We start from the raw sequence: 16,033 nt of genomic DNA, 5'->3' as shown, positions 1-16,033 counted from the left end.
AATAAGCCTTAGACCTCCTTGTCCAAGACTGACTGTGACACCATGATGGAAATGAGCCTTAGACCTCCACCCAATGCAGCAAAAGAGCTTTCCTATCACTCTACATGTGCTCTAATCAAATCCTCCTCACACCATCACCATGAAGACTAACGAACCCTTCTATTGCAAGAGTTGCAAGTGCATTTCGCAGCTGACAAAAGCCCAAAAAATGTTCTACCCATTAGTAAGCACCATTCAATTTACAATTGACGTTAAGGTTTCACTATAAGAAAGAATGTCTCTACTTCTCTACTTACATCATTAAGGTGGAAGTCTACGTTGCTTGGTGACCTCAGTGCTTCGAGTAACTGCATTAGCGTGTATAACAATATTTCAGGCATTGAAATGCTCCACATTTAAATGGAATGGTTTCAAAGAAATTAAGCCTTACCTCCATCAATTGAATTGAGGCTCCCCCAATTTGCATTTTCTCCATTATAAGGTTGCGGGTTAACGCCAACAGATTCTCCCTTCTCATTCTTTCACTTGCGGAAACTCCAGTTGTAATGAGATCCATGTCTGTTGTCCCTGATAAGGGTCATCAATGTAAATACGATACAGGCAACTGTTCGAATAAGAAAAACAGTGGCTAGTGTCCAATGATATTTATTTACCCGTTGAATGATCAGTGGCTGATTGTAAATACGATACAGGCAACTTCCAAAAGCCTGAATGCCTCTGTCACATCTCTTTTTTCGACCTGTAGACTTGGGAATCAACTTGTTTGCTTCAGATTCTTGAGTTTGCTTTAGGCCATGTTTGGATTGCAGGATTTTGATGAGGACAAATATTTCTAAAATTTCCTACTTTTTTTATACACGAAAAAGATAACTTGGAACTAACCCTATTCACTTTTCACTTAGAGAGATCTATAATTTATGATGATACCTCTAACCATATCAGTTCCTTCTAAATTGTGGAAAGCAAAAATTTTCATGGGAAATTTCTGTCAGAATTGTTTTTCTACAATCCAAACAGGACCCTAGTACTCTTTCCCTGTTTTGTTCTCGAGGAAAGGCAGTTAGTCCTCTTGTTTATTTCACTTTATCTATAAAATTTGAAGACCTCTCCGGCGCCGCACTCTTTTCTGGGTTTAAAGAAGACTTATTTGTGTCTGAAAACAATCAAACATGTGTCTGACAAACAAGTTTCATACCCATTCACTGAAATGGATCCGAGCTTGGGCTTCACTGAGACGTATCAAGCTCTCTATTTGCCTTGGGGTGGCTGTTATCACCTGTCGAAAAAAATCCAGGTAATATTAAGGATAGGATGTCATTTGTTTACACATTCAGATGTGAGTTATAATACATCATTTTCCCCCTTTTGAGCTCTCAACCCTCTTCTCAAAGACAAGAAGACGAAATAAGGCCTAAAACCCCTTTATAAAAAGCGGGACAAAACTTACTCAAATCGGACCGAAATCACACAATATTTCGGACCCCAACCTGGTTGAATTCAAGACACCCAACTCAACAAATTCCTTTAGAAACCAATTTTGCACATCAAATTGCTAAAAACTTGTAATTCCATATGGAGAAAGTGCAAGATGGGAACTCTGCTGACCTCATGATCCTGGAAGTGCAAAGCAACAATATGGGCGCCTGTCTGTCTGTTCATCTAAGAGGGGCCAATGCCATAAACAGCTCAAGAAGTATTTTGTGTTATGTGTGTTATGATGTTGTTATTAGTTTATTACCTAGACAGCAAGGTAGGAGGAAGGTGGATATTGTCAATTACAGACAAGCGGGGATTATAGCGTGATCCACTAGGATTAGCACAAGCTAAGACAGAAGTCCTGGCATTAAGGGAGGCAATGATCCCAGCTTTTGCAATTGAAATGGTTTGTTGTTCCATAACCTGCAGTGTGTTAAAAAAGAAATCAGAAGACATGGTATGATAAGGTAAAATACGCAGTCAAATGCCCCTGAGGATTCTAATTGGCTAGAAACTATTGCACAAATATCTCCCAATATTTTCAAAATAACGGATTTTTATCGCGACATTTTGCTAAAACAAAAAAATCGAGAAATAATCCTGAGATTTTAAAAATATAGCGATATATTCATTTTTATCATAAAATGTCACGATAATATCATGATATCATCCCGATATTTTTACAGTATTTTATTTTATATTTTTTTCTTAAAATTTATATTTAAGAAAATTTATATCGTGAATGGAGACAAAAGCTGTTGTCTTCATTCAAGAGGTGGCTGGTCTGACGTGCGACAGACCAGCCGTGAAAACCCTTTTGCGATGGACGCTATATATAATATTATTATTGTTTTTTTATTTTTTTATTGTTTTTTCCAAATATAAACCCAAAAAAATAAGAAAAAAAATAATATATTGTGAGATTTTCCCTTGCCAAGAAATTCCGGAGAACGATATTTGTGACATAGGCAAGAGAAGGAAGCCAACTTCCAAAGATCACTTTGAAAACATAACAACCTTGCTAAACTATAATGATATCTCCAACCGCTTAGGGGCCGTTTGGATACGCGGATTTTAGAATCCAGGATTTCTTCAAAATTGTAGCTAAGAGACAAGAGAAGAAGCGGACCGGCTGTCGTTTTTGACTCGTTTTTTACTTCTCGCTCTTCTTTTCATCAACAAGAGAGTAGCAGATCCCCCCATATTTCCAAGTTTTAGAAATCTTAGGATGCAAGAGAGGTTTTTAAAACCTGAATTTCTCACTTAAAATCCAAGAAACGCTGTCAGGATAGCATACAACAGCTTGACCATAAACTCTCTTTTACAATGTTTTCAAACTAAAAACCTGGATTCTAAAATCTGCATATCCAAATGGCCCCTTAAGCTTTTGGAGTAATTGGTTGTTTTCAAATCGTGTCAGAACAAAATTCATGTGTTCAAAACTCCTTGATATTAAAAATCCACATGAAACGGCCAACCCAAAAAGAGGGTCCACATGTGTCACGTATAGGCCAACCCTAAAAAGAGGGGCCACACGTGAGGACTGAGGATTGTTAAACTATAAAAGATTAAACAATGACATCTCCTACAGCTTAAGCTTTTGGAGTAATTGGTTGTTTTCACAGACCTCATGTAACATGCTTCGTGCATTGTCAGACATTTTATCAAACTCATCAATGCAGCAAATACCCGTCACTAAGGACCAATGCTCCACTCTCAAGCACCTGCACATTTAAAAAAAAAAAACAGAGATCAAGGAATACATAAAAGCCCACTTTGAGTTGAAGTGCAGGAATAAGTGTGTAGAAGGAAATCTTTCAAGGAAAAGAAATCCACAACTATATCATACAGTTTCGTCGGTTTCTGGGTCCTTTGTAACATAAGCAGTTAAACCCACAGCAGAACTCCCTCTTCCACTAGTATAAATGCCACGAGGGGATAGCTTGTGTATGTATTGGAGCAGCTGAGATTTGCTGGTTCCAGGATCACCCACAAGCAAGATATTAATATCACCGCGAAAGCTGGCCCCAGAAAGCAACTTCAAGGCATTTCCACCAAACAACTATGTAGAGAACCAAGTTTGCACAACATAATGAATCCATATTAGGATCACTTATTCAAAAAAAAAAACAAAACAAAACAAACAAACCAGAGGAAATTTTATTTTATGCGGACCTGGCAAAGAAGGCCTTTCTTTACATCCTCGAGTTCCCATATATTTGGTGCCAGGGACCTGGTTAGCCTATCGTAAATATCTGGCAACTTTGATAGCTCTTTCAATTGCTCTACCTGAAAATTTCAAGCGAGTATGAGTCAGATTTGCTAATTCGATTGTTTACAAATAATAAGAATGTACCTTATCTTCGAAATCAGTGGGACCATCATTTTCAGCTCCATTGGCCCCATCCTCGTTTTCCATGAGATCCTCTGCCTGCATTCTAGACTTGTCCGTCTTCTTCAGATGGAGACAATCAATGTATGTCTGCCATTGATGAGATATAAGAATTAGATCAGCAAATTCCATTATTGTGCTAGTAAAAAGGAATCGCTGATGATTTGGTATAAGAGCGGTAAATGGCAAACATCTACTGAGGATGCTCACGGGCTGTATGCTGGAATTTATGGAGGAATTTCAGTCGCCCCTAAAGTTGGTTTGGAGACTACATGTTTCTAAGTTGGTTGACAACTCCTATTCCTATAAATTAGGGAGTTGTGGATGTTGGATATATGTTCAAATATAAGCCCATAGATAATGGACCTAAGTGTAGTGGGCCTTATGGGCTTCAGCCCATTAACTTAACCGACAAAATCACCGACTCAAACCCTTCAATATTTACAAACGTAAATAGGGGCTGGGAGCAGCGATCTTGGCATTCCACTTCGATGCCTTGTACGAAATGCTTCAAGCATTCTACTCTCTTTTTCTCTCCACAGATTTAACATTCTTGAAGCATCTGAACCTAATTCTTGTTTGATTGAAAAAGGGCGTTGAGGTCGGAATGTTCTTCCAACTACGGACGAATTGGGGGTTTCTTCTCTGCAATTTCAGACATAATTGCTGAAATATCTTGGCTTTGAAAAGCCTCAAAATTCGTATTTGGAAGTGGGTTTCCTGTTCTTTTATCTGTTGAAGTGGGTTTTGTTTTTCAAAGCCTTGATTGGAACTTGTATTGGGTAGAAATCCTTGTGGCTGATTCTTGTGGTTTTACTCCACTAGAAATTGTTTTTTGGCCATGGGTTTGTTTCACTTCAAACTCGTTTTGGCGTGTTCTATTCTACCCAAATTGGTGAAGCTGGGCGGACCGTTGGGGGTTTTGTCAAATTTCATCCGTGGTTTTGGGTTGAAATTCTAGTTGAAACCCTTTTTTGAAAAGGAAAGTTGGTTCTTGTAACTCAGCCTAGAATCTGTTTCTTGCGCATATTCCACTCTCGGATTGGGTTCTTGCGATTCGCCAATCAGGTGCACTCTTTTCAATTTATTTTTCGTAAATATTAAAATGGAAAAGACTGCTATTCCCTTTGAGATGATCAAACTTCAATCATTTGGAGGATCTGAGTTCAGTTCCTGGAAGCGAAAGACTCAGTTCGGTTTGAAATATGTGAATGTTTTCTATACTGTTCTGAGTACCTTTGCTGATACGGGAGAAGATGTTGATGAATCTCAATGGAAAAAGGATGAGGATTTCTGCAAAGACTTCTTATTAAATTGTTTATGAGATCGTCATGCAGAAACCTACAGCAAATTTGGCACTGCTAAAGAAATCTGGGATCATTTAGATGCTCAATTCAAGAAAGAGGAAGAATTGTCCAAGACTCACCTTGTGGACAAATTCATGGATTTCAAGTTCCAAGAGAACCTGGAAATCACTCCTCAAGTATCTGATTTAGAAATTTTGAGATCTAAATTGGCAAATGATAACATTCCTTTACCTGATGCTTTTCTGGTGGGTGCAATTATTTACAAGTTACCATCTGCATGGCACTCTTTCAAAACAGAAATGTACAGAAAGAAAGTGCAAGTGGGACTGGATGATCTCAAAAGATTCATTCGAATTGAAGATGAGAATAAAGCCAGGAATAACTTGGAAATTGTTAGACAGCAACAGTCAGCTGCTAACACTGTGATATATCCCAAGAAATTTCCTAAGTCATCCAAGTCAACCAAAAGTGATACCCCTAAGTTGGAGGCCAAAAAGCCTATCTTTAAGAAGAAGAAGGGCAAGTGCCACAACTGTGGGAAGTGGGGTCACTTTGCTGCAGATTGTAGGCAACCTAAAAAGGTTAAATCTGACACACCACAGAAGCAAGCTACTATGATGATAGATAAGGCTGAGCCTAAAAGTTTTGTTGCCATGTTGGACAAAGGGAAGGCCAATACTTCTTCTGAGTGGTGGTTAGATACAGGTGCCACTTGTCATGTTTGTAACTCAAAGAAACTTCTCACTGATATTACCCAAGTAAAGGAGATTGTTACAGTGGCTAGTGGAGCAGATGTAGAGGTCACTCACACTTGTACCGCGAACCTGGCCCTTTCTTCAGGTAAAATACTAACTTTAAAAGCTGTTAAAGTAGTTCCTACTATTCAAAAGAATTTGATTTCCATTGGTTTGCTTGACAATGCTGGCATGTGTACATCCTTCTTGGGTGGTAGAGTAACTTTAACAGTTAACTCTTATTATTTTGGATGTGCTTTCTTGATAGATGGTATGTATAGATTGAGTTTAGCAAATGAGACTCTTAGTCAGGTTCGTTCACCTTTAATTGATCCTAAGTTGTTACATAACAGACTGGGACATGTAAACTATAGGAAAATGGTCCAACTTGCTAAAACTTATGGTATACCTCTAGATATGTCAAATGATTTTGACAAGTGTGAGGTTTGTGCTCAAACTAAGATCACTAGAAAACCTTTTCGTCAGGTTTCTAGGAGCACACAACTTCTTGAATTGATACATTCTGACCTCTGTGACTTTAAAAGTTTTACTACTAGAGGTGGTCAGAAGTATTTGATCACATTTATAGACGATATGTCAAGATATTGTCATATTTATTTGTTAAAATCAAAGGATGAAGCTTTTGCTAAGTTTAAAGTTTTCAAGAATCGAGTTGAATTGCAACTGAACCTGAAAATTAAGAGAGTTAGGAGTGATAGAGGAGGAGAATACACTTCGACAGAGTTCAAGGAATTTTGTGCCTCTCAGGGCATAATACTTGAAACTATTGCTCCTTACTCGCCTCAATCTAATGGTGTAGCTGAGCGTAAGAACATGACGTTAACAGAAATGTTAAACTCCATGTTATTGACAGTCGGCATGCCTAATTACTTTTGAGGAGAAGCAGCTTTGACTGCAAATCACATCCTGAATAAATTGCCACACTCAAAATGTTCCTCCACTCCTTATGAGTTATGGCATGGACATCCTTGTAGATATGATACTCTTAAGACTTGGGGCTGTATTGCTTATGTAAGGATACCAGATCCTAGGAGACCTAAAGTGGGACCTAAAACAAACACTTGTGTTTATTTAGGAGGTGCAGAAGATAGTGCTGCTGATCATTTTTTGGATCTATCAACCAATGGTTATAGAATCTCGAGATGCAGTTTTCTTTGAGAATAAATTTCTCAGAGATCAGGGTTTGACCATACCAGGCAATATAGAGGTGGTTACAGAATTGCCAGTTGAGTCAGAACCAGTTACTTCTGACACTTGTCCCAAATTAATATCTGAGTCAGTTCCTGTAAGAGTTTCTACAAGAGATAGAGTACCCAAAAATTTTGGTGAGGACTTTGTGACCTACCATTTAGAGAATGATCCATCATCCTATAAGAAAGCGATGAGATCTAGGGACTCTTTGTTGTGGGCAGAAGCCATTGATGATGAAATGAGCTATCTGTTACAAAATCTAACTTGACAGCTAGTCGATTTGCCAAAAGGGGCCACGACTGTGGGCTGTAGATGGATATTGAAGAAGAAACTTAATCCTGACGGATCTATAGCTCGATATAAAGCACGTTTAATAGCTAAGGGCTATACTCAAGTGAGTGGGATAGACTACTTTGATGTCTACTCACCGGTCTGTCATCTGGCTACGATAAGAATTCTTCTTGCTTTGACATCTATTGAGCATTTTGTTGTGCATCAAATGGATGTAAAGACAGCTTTTCTCAATGGAGAACTGTCAGAGGAAATCTACATGAATCAACCTGAAGGGTTTGTCATGAAAGATTTTGAGCATAAAGTTTGTAAATTAAACAAATCTTTATATGGTCTTAAACAAGCACTTAAATTGTGGCATCAGAAATTTGACAAAGTAGTAAAGAGCCTTGGGTTTCTGTCAAGTTACTCAGATAAATGCCTTTATTATCGTTCTGTGTCGAATAATGTCGCAATTATTTGCTTGTATGTAGATGACATGTTGATTCTTGGTTCCGATCTCTCTGTAGTGAGTGACGTGAAACTAACCTTGGGTAAAGAATTCGACATGAAAGACCTGGGTGTTGTTGACACTATTCTTGGTATGAAAGTAAGTTTTGATAGGCAAGGAATTTCCCTTAGCCAAGCCCATTATATTGAAAAACTACTTTCTATATGGGGATGCAGTGAGTGCAAACCGATTGAGACACCATTTGATTATACCAAGAAGCTGATCTCTAATGAAGGAGACAGTGTGAATCAGTTAGATTATTCTAGACTAATTGATAGTCTCATGTATGCTATGAGTTGCACTAGGCCAGACATAGCCTTTACAGTTGGCATGCTGAGTCGTTTTACTAGTAATCCTGGCCATGAGCATTGGAATGCCCTTATGAGGCTAATGAGATACCTTAAAGGTACTCAAAACTATGCTCTTTGTTATGGTGGCCATCCTCCTGTTTTGGAAGGATATTCTGATGCATCATGGGGCTGAGAATTAAGAGACAGTAAGTCTACCAGTGGTTATGTATTTACCCTGGGTGGAGCTGCTGTTGCGTGGAAGTCAAAGAGACAGACTTGCATTGCCTTGTCATCTATGGAATCAGAACTATATGCTCTAGCTTCAGCTGCAGATGAAGCAGAGTGGATAAAGAATCTGATTATGGACATTCCACTTACTAAATTAAGGATTCATTCCTTAAGTGTCTTCTGTGATAATCAAGCTACAATTACGATTGTGAAGAACTCACTCTTTAATGGTAAGAGGAGACATCTTAGGCTGAAACATGCCATGCTGAATTATCTCATTGAATATGGAATTATCACTTTGATTGATGTGAGATCGAAGGATAATATGGCCGATGCTCTCACAAAAGGATTGAATAAAGCTCGAACATTCAAAATTGTAAAGGAAATGGGATTAAAATCTGTAAAGATAGAGGAAAATTAAGTTGAAGCCTTTATAGAAAAGACTTAACTTATATTATCCAGGTTATGGACTTAATCTACATTCTCCATATTAATTTGAATTTTCGGATATTCCTTGTATGGCCCTAGATAAGCACTTGATATGTTTTTCTTTATGTTTAAAGTTGTTGTATATTATTCCACACTTGATGATATACCCTCTTTTGAGATAGGTTGTACATTCCACATTTGATGATACAATTTAACTCAAACTTGGTTAGCCTGTTTGGGAAGGGTTGAACATTCCACACTTGATGATTCAACTTGACTCAAATATGGATAAGATGACTTAACATTTTATGAAAACATGAAATGGTTGTTTGCAAAAGAAACCAGTTTTTTGATCTCGTTATTTATTGAAACTTGACAATTATGGTGTAATGGTTCTTTGCAAAACAAGCTATTTTGGTCTTGTTCTTTATTGAAACTTGATAATGATGCTTATGGTGAGAGTGAGACTAATACCCTTTTCAACCATTTTTGGAATGTACTAAGTTCTTCTTCAGGTAGAACTAGATACTTTCGTGAATTATGGATTTGTACTGAGTTCTTTTTCAGGAAGAACTAGATACTTTCATCTTTACACTGTTGTTTGGATTCATTTTCATGAAATCCATTTTGGTAATTCATAGGAATTGGCGAAAAAGGAGGAGCGCATCTTGATTTTGATTTTGATGAAGATGACTTACTTGATGAGTAAATCTTCTAAAGTTGTAAAGACTGAGTGCCTTCTTTCCGTATGTGTATAGAGTTCACTTATATGTGAAACTTTATTTTTGGATCTTGATGAGAATCATACCCCATGAATGAATTTTTCTGAGATCAGTAAGGTTCATGTATATATGAAACTTTTTTTTGGTTGAGTTTATTGTATATAAAACTCTTGTTTTGTTCATAAAAGTATTTGTGTTTTTCAGTTGGATTACAGATCTTTTATGATAATGTGATGTGGATAGTTCAATATATTGTTTGACCATCACACTTTCTATCTATGGATCGTGCTATATGTAGAACATAAGGATGAGATTGTTGGATATATGTTCAAATATAAGCCCATAGATAATGGACCTAAGTGTAGTGGGCCTTATGGGCTTCAGCCCATTAACTTAACCGACAAAATCACCGACTCAAACCCTTCAATATTTACAAACGTAAATAGGGGCTGGGAGCAGCGATATTGGCATTCCACTTCGATGCCTTGTACGAAATGCTTCAAGCATTCTACTCTCTTTTTCTCTCCACAGATTTAACAGTGGAGTCTTTTGAACAAGGAAGCTAACATGCAATAGTATAGTAGGGTGCTTCTAATGGTGTAGCCTAGTTTGTAGTCAAGTCATACAAAATTATTTTTCTAAAGTGTGTTCTTCAATGCAAGATTTTTTGTTGCGGGGCCACGGACAAGCTTCCAGGAACAACATCAAGTTATTTGCATCGAATCGGTGTCAGAGCCTATTTCATTTGATTGTCAGATACGACCGTCTGAACTGACAGTTGAAGATTACAGGCACGATCCCATCCACAGATTCCACTTTTAAAGAAGGGCAACTACGATAATTGGAGCATCTAGATGATGGTATTCTCAAGATTTATGGGAGATTGTTAAAGGTTATAGCAAAGTGGCCACATCATGGAATCTTTTGCCAGACATTCTTGCCTACCACACCTTGTGGGTTCATTGATTCGGCCTTAATAATGTTCATCGCAACCCACAAAATAATGATTATGTCAAGAACAACTGAGCGTGATATAGAATTGGAATGGCAATAAAGAATCAAAGATCAGTTCCATACCTCTATCGACAACAATGGGATCAGAGAAATAACCACAGACAAGGATTTCAGGTATTATGGAGCTGCAACGGATGATCATCCCTTTCACCGAAACCATCTTATCGATGTCTGCTTGAACCAAGTAAAAAGTTATATTAGTCGGTTACTATGGTCTCATATTATAATTTATAACGGGCAATGATATTTTCACTCCCCTTAACAGTAAGATTATCTAGTTGTGGCAAACGTACCTAAAAGCAAAAGGAAAAAAGAAAAACAAGACAAAGTAAGTGGGGACATAATAAACCAAAGGTACACAAAAGATAGTTATGCTTAACCAATAGTTATGGCTTGGATTGGACTTTTTGGACCCTTCCTTACAATTATTGCTGGCCAATTTATTTCATGTGGGGTCTTTCCTAACAATTATTTATGGTCCGTTTCTATGATGTGGACTCTTCCTTAGGTACATTTTAGTCTTGCTTCTAGCAATCCGGGACCCCGGTAAATGGTTTAGGTGTATTTAGATTCAACATGGGTAATTTTGTCTTTTTTTGTCTATATAACTACCCATCTTACAGGAAGAAGCTTGTAAGTTATCTGTGTGACTCTACTTGCTCTAGCTCGAGAGAAATTTTGTTCTCCTACCAAGGATCAAATATGGTGGATGCTATCGTTAATATACTGTTTGAGAATCTGAACTCTCTAATCCAAAACGAGTTTCAATTACTCGGAGGTGTTAAGAAAGATATGGAAAAGCTTCAGCGCGTCATACAAAGGATTCGACTTATAATTCCAAATGGAGAGGCTAAGGCATTCAGGGATGAGGCACTGAAGGATTGGCTCACAAAGCTTTCAGATGCGGCCTATGATGCGGACGATATCTTTTCAGACTGGGCTGTGGAAGCTCAACGAGCGGCGAGCACAACTGGGTGTGGAAACATACAAGTAAGCAATACCTTCTTTCCTTTTTTTCATTTCCAACGTAATACATTTCGCCATAAGATAGGAACTAGGGTAAAAGAGATCCTCGAGACATTCAACTCAATTGCAGAGGAGAATCAAAAGTTCAAATTGGAAGAAACAACAACAAGTTCTGAGAGCGAAGAGAGAACACCTACAACTTTCTCCTTAGTAAATGAAAAAGAAGTTTATGGGAGAGATGAGGATAAAAAAAATATTGTGAAACTATTGCTAACCGATGTGAGTAGTGAAAATGATGTCCCGGTTATTGCCATTGTTGGCATGGGGGGCTTGGGGAAAACCACACTAGCTCAATTGGCCTACAATAACGAGCGTGTAAAGCGCCATTTTGAGCTAAGAATGTGGGTTTATGTGTCTCAAAATTTTGATGTTACTACAATTGTAAAAGCAATTTTAGAATCTGCAACAGGAAGTTCAACTGATGTTACACAGTTGGATGTGATGCAAAACAGGCTCCGAGATGTAATATGTGAGAAGAGATTTTTGCTTGTACTTGATGACGTATGGAACGAAAATACAAAAAAATGGGATGATCTAAAAAACATCTTAACACGTACCTTTTGTAAAAAAGGAAAGAGGTTAACATTTAAAGGAAAAGGAAGCAAAATCGTTGTAACTACTCGTAAACAAACGGTTGCATCGATAATGGGTGCGCTTCACAGATCCCTCAACTTGACTGGTTTATCAGACAGTGATTGTTTGTCTCTGTTTGAGAAAAAAGCATTTGAACCAGGGGAAAGTAAAGAGCATCCAAACTTGGTTAGAATTGGTATAGAGATCGTCAAGAAATGTGGGGGTGTTCCTTTAGCAGTTAAGGCATTAGGAAGCCTCCTACGTTTCAAAAGGGAGGAACCTTCATGGTCGTATGTAAGAGACAGCGAAATATGGAAATTAGAAGAAGATGATGAAATTTTGCCGGCTCTAAGATTGAGCTACACAAATTTGCCATCTCATCTAAGGCAGTGCTTTTCGTTTTGCTCTGTATTCCCTAAAGGCTGTAGAATTGTGAAAGAAGAACTCATTCTTATGTGGATAGCTAATGGCTTTGTTACCCCTAAAGGAAGAATGGAGTTGGAAGACATTGGAAATGAGATTTTCAATGATTTATTATGGAGGTCTTTCTTCCAAGACATAGAAAAAGACAAAAAGGGAAATATAAGTTGCAAGATGCATGACTTGGTCCACGATCTTGCACGGTCTGTTATTGGGAACAAGTGTTATATCGTGGATTCAGAAAAAACTGATACTATCCCTCCGTCGACTCGATATCTCTATTCATCATTAGAGTGTCAGAGCTTGTATGAGGCCAAAGCCATACGGATGTTGCTATTGCCCCGTGGATATAGAGAAATCTGGATCCTTAGAGACATCGAGAAATTTAGATACTTGCGATGGCTAGATCTAAGTAGATGTGGTGTTAACCCACATTCAATATGCAACTTGAAACAGCTAAGATACCTCAGCCTCACCTATACTAACATCGAAACATTACCTGAATCCATTATCTACCTACAAAATTTGCAAACATTGAAACTACGAATGTGTTGGAGGCTCCGTAATCTCCCACCACTAGGGCAGCTTCCCTCACTCGAGAATCTTGAGATACGAGGAAAGGATGCAGTGAAGAAAATCAACCAAGAGTTTTACGGTAACAACACATTGAACGGATTTTCATTTCCATCTTTGAAAAGACTATCGCTATTGTTTATGTGGCATTTAGAGATATGGGCATCAGTGGAGAAAGGAGGAGCTTTTCCTTGCCTTAATGAATTGAAGATTGAATACTGCCCAAAGTTGATCACCCTGCCGTGTTTCGTGCATCTTACCTCCGTTCTTATCTCTCATCTTGATGAGATGTCATCCTTTCCAGAAAGCTTTCTACAACACGGTAATGCACTCCAACATTTAGAAATTAGGGATTGCAACAAGTTGAGGAGTCTTCCTAGGGAGCTGGGCAATTTCGTTGCTCTCAAGTCATTGATCATTTCGCATTGTAAGGAGCTGGCATCATTGCCAGATGGGCTACAGCATGTCACCACACTGCAACACCTATTCCTCAGCCACTATGACAACATGCAGAATTTGCCAGAGTGGGTCGAAAAGCTCGCATCGCTTCAATCTTTGACCATCCATGGTTGTTCTAATATGACTTCATTGCCCGCCGGACTACAACGCCTCACTGCACTCCAAAGACTGTATATTAGGGATTGTCCAAAATTGAGGAGACGATGTGAAAGGGGGAGAGGAGAGGATTGGCACAAGATAGCTCATGTACCGCATATCACTATTGAATGAGGCCACTGCAAGGTTGGTTATTTCCTCATCCCCTCTTTTATCTTTTAATAACCAGTGTCCTTGCACTCTCTTTCTTTCCTTCATTTATCTAACTTATCTACACCAAATAATGTTAATATACAGTCAACACCTCCTTCCTTTAGATTTTGCTTTCTCAACTTATCTGGAAATGCATATGTTTTTGTCCAATGTATCATTCTTTTTAACTAATTAATGTCTTTATCCATCAATTATTAATATCTAAATTATATTCAACTTACTTAGAAAGAATCGTGATCTAGCTAAAAAAAACCTCTAACTTTTTATTTTTTTTAATGAAAATAAAAAGATGCCCGTCGTGGGTAATTTTACATTTGGAGTCCCAAAACTTTATTTATTCATATTCCTATGAAAACTTCAATTGTTTTTAATATGATAAAAACAATCGATCTTTTCTCGCAAAAAAAAAAAAAATTACATTTGGTTAAATAAAAGTTTTTTTCCAAATAAAAAATTCTTGTTTTATGTATGGACTTTTCAGGAACATTGTCCATAAAAGTAAACATTTTGACCATTTCATGAGTTTTACTAGACATTGTAGTTTGCAAATGAGGGATTTTCATAAAGAGAAAATCTTATCTTTTGTGTCATTTTTGGTGAGAGGATCCGATTATATTGCCTGTCTATTTACATTCCTCCAAACTCCACTATTTTCTTTTCTTTTCTAATATACAGGTGGTTGTCCATTGCTTTCAAGGTGTGATAGTCAAGTAAACCAAAGCCTACTTCTGGTTGCCTCCGTCCCATGGTGTTAGCCTATGTTGATGAGATTAGGAGGATTTTCAGTTCAGGATTTGCTCTGCTCTGGTGGCAGAGGTCTATGCTGGTTTCTATATGTTCATTCAGGTTATGGTCTGCTCTTGGAGCAGAGGATTGCTGCTTAGTGTTTGCTTCTATTTTCAATTTAGTACTAAAGGCTCTGTTGTGGAGGTTTTAAGGGTTGTTTCCTTGTAATTTGTGCAAGAGCTGTTCTGTGATTGTTGTGTTCTTGTATTGTGTTATCCCATGTTATGTCCGAGGCAAGGACTCTAGTCCTCCTCTTGGATTTTTAAATAGATTTCAGATGTGGATTCTAGTGTGGAGAATGTGGTTTGAAAGTGCTTTCTTAATTTCTTCATGAACATTAACAGTATCTCCGTTTGTATTTTTCTGGAGGCTTATTAGTACCACTAAATTCTGTACCTTCTTTTCTTGATGCTTAGTGTATCACTCAATTTTCTACACTTTATCTCTCTATTTACGCCCTGTTTGGATTGCAAGAAAAGCATTTGTGAAGGAGAACTTTTCTTGGGAAATTTTTTCTTCCAGCAGTTTAGAGGGTAATGATATAATTATAGTAAATTAATAGGATATTATAATAACTTGAAGTTCCCTCTGAGTAAAAATTGAATAGTGCTTACTTCAAGTTATCTTTTATTGCCGACTAACAAATAGTGGGATTCAAACTCATATGGCATAATTTACACAATATCCTCTGCCTTCAAACTCATATGGCATAATCTCCACGCCACTTACGAAATCAATAATGTTTCATATTTTTTTTTTGGGTTCCACCATATGATTTCTCTAAATTTAATAATGTCCGGGCATCATTTGCAATGGGGACCAAAACCGAAGAAACAAAATCCATGTTTTAAAGGTTACTTGCCCATAAAACCTTTTTGGTCCTCATTGGGGCCCACAATTTCTGGGTGATCGAAACCGCTCATTTTTTGGGCCCCAACGTAGATAGGGCGTGCCCATAAATAGACCTGGCAAAAGCGACCCGTGTCCGCGGGTCGACCCGACCCACCCGCAAATTTGCGTGCACGGGTCTAAGTTTTAGTGACCCGTCAAAATCTAACCCGCGGGTGACCCAAGCCGCAAAAACACGGGTCGGGTCGGGTCAACCCGCGGGCACCTGCATTTTTACCATATTTTTTTTAATTTTTTTTTGAGAATGTTATCAGCACTACTGTTTTAGTGTTTTTTATGAGGGAACTCCTCACTTTATAAAAAGTACGGTATGGCCCGCATCATAGGATTATCCAAACCTTCCATTAGATGGGCCATAGCCTAAATAGGTTATGCCCCAAAATTATTTCCATT

At 37.9% G+C, this 16,033-nt stretch overlaps 1 protein-coding gene and 1 pseudogene across 3 annotated transcripts; one reads left to right on the top strand and one right to left on the bottom strand.

Annotated features, from left to right (window-relative positions):
* Positions 1-430: 430 nt before the first annotated feature.
* On the bottom strand, positions 431-10,774 carry LOC143859131 (DNA replication licensing factor MCM4-like; annotated as a pseudogene). Its single transcript, XR_013239154.1, has 9 exons — positions 10,649-10,774; positions 3,833-3,958; positions 3,652-3,765; positions 3,326-3,538; positions 3,104-3,200; positions 1,739-1,899; positions 1,196-1,276; positions 654-739; positions 431-567 (listed from the first exon to the last, which is right to left on the bottom strand). The product of XR_013239154.1 is annotated as a DNA replication licensing factor MCM4-like (transcript).
* A 459-nt stretch (positions 10,775-11,233) lies between these two features.
* On the top strand, positions 11,234-15,126 carry LOC143859287 (putative disease resistance protein RGA4). 2 transcript variants are annotated; one of them, XM_077369999.1, is made up of 2 exons: positions 11,234-13,918; positions 14,643-15,126. In XM_077369999.1, the coding sequence occupies exon 1, from the start codon at positions 11,288-11,290 to the stop codon at positions 13,904-13,906; it is 2,619 nt and encodes an 872-aa protein (XP_077226114.1). In that variant the 5' UTR covers positions 11,234-11,287; the 3' UTR covers positions 13,907-13,918; positions 14,643-15,126. The 2 variants fall into 2 exon arrangements, with proteins under 2 accessions (XP_077226114.1, XP_077226113.1); XM_077369998.1 differs by having other exon boundaries at positions 14,621-15,126.
* Positions 15,127-16,033: the final 907 nt, after the last annotated feature.

Source organism: Tasmannia lanceolata, unplaced genomic scaffold (assembly GCF_043159265.1).
Source record: "Tasmannia lanceolata isolate RefF3 unplaced genomic scaffold, GAP_Taslan_0.1 ptg000029l, whole genome shotgun sequence".
In the NCBI taxonomy this organism is placed as follows: domain Eukaryota; kingdom Viridiplantae; phylum Streptophyta; class Magnoliopsida; order Canellales; family Winteraceae; genus Tasmannia; species Tasmannia lanceolata.
The sequence above is the reverse complement of the archived record's forward strand: the minus strand, read 5'-3'. Positions and strand labels throughout refer to the sequence as shown.

Excerpts from the sequence above, each read along its gene's own strand:
- LOC143859287 (XM_077369999.1), top strand. The coding sequence starts at position 11,288 with ATGGTGGATGCTATCGTTAATATACTGTTTGAGAATCTGAACTCTCTA.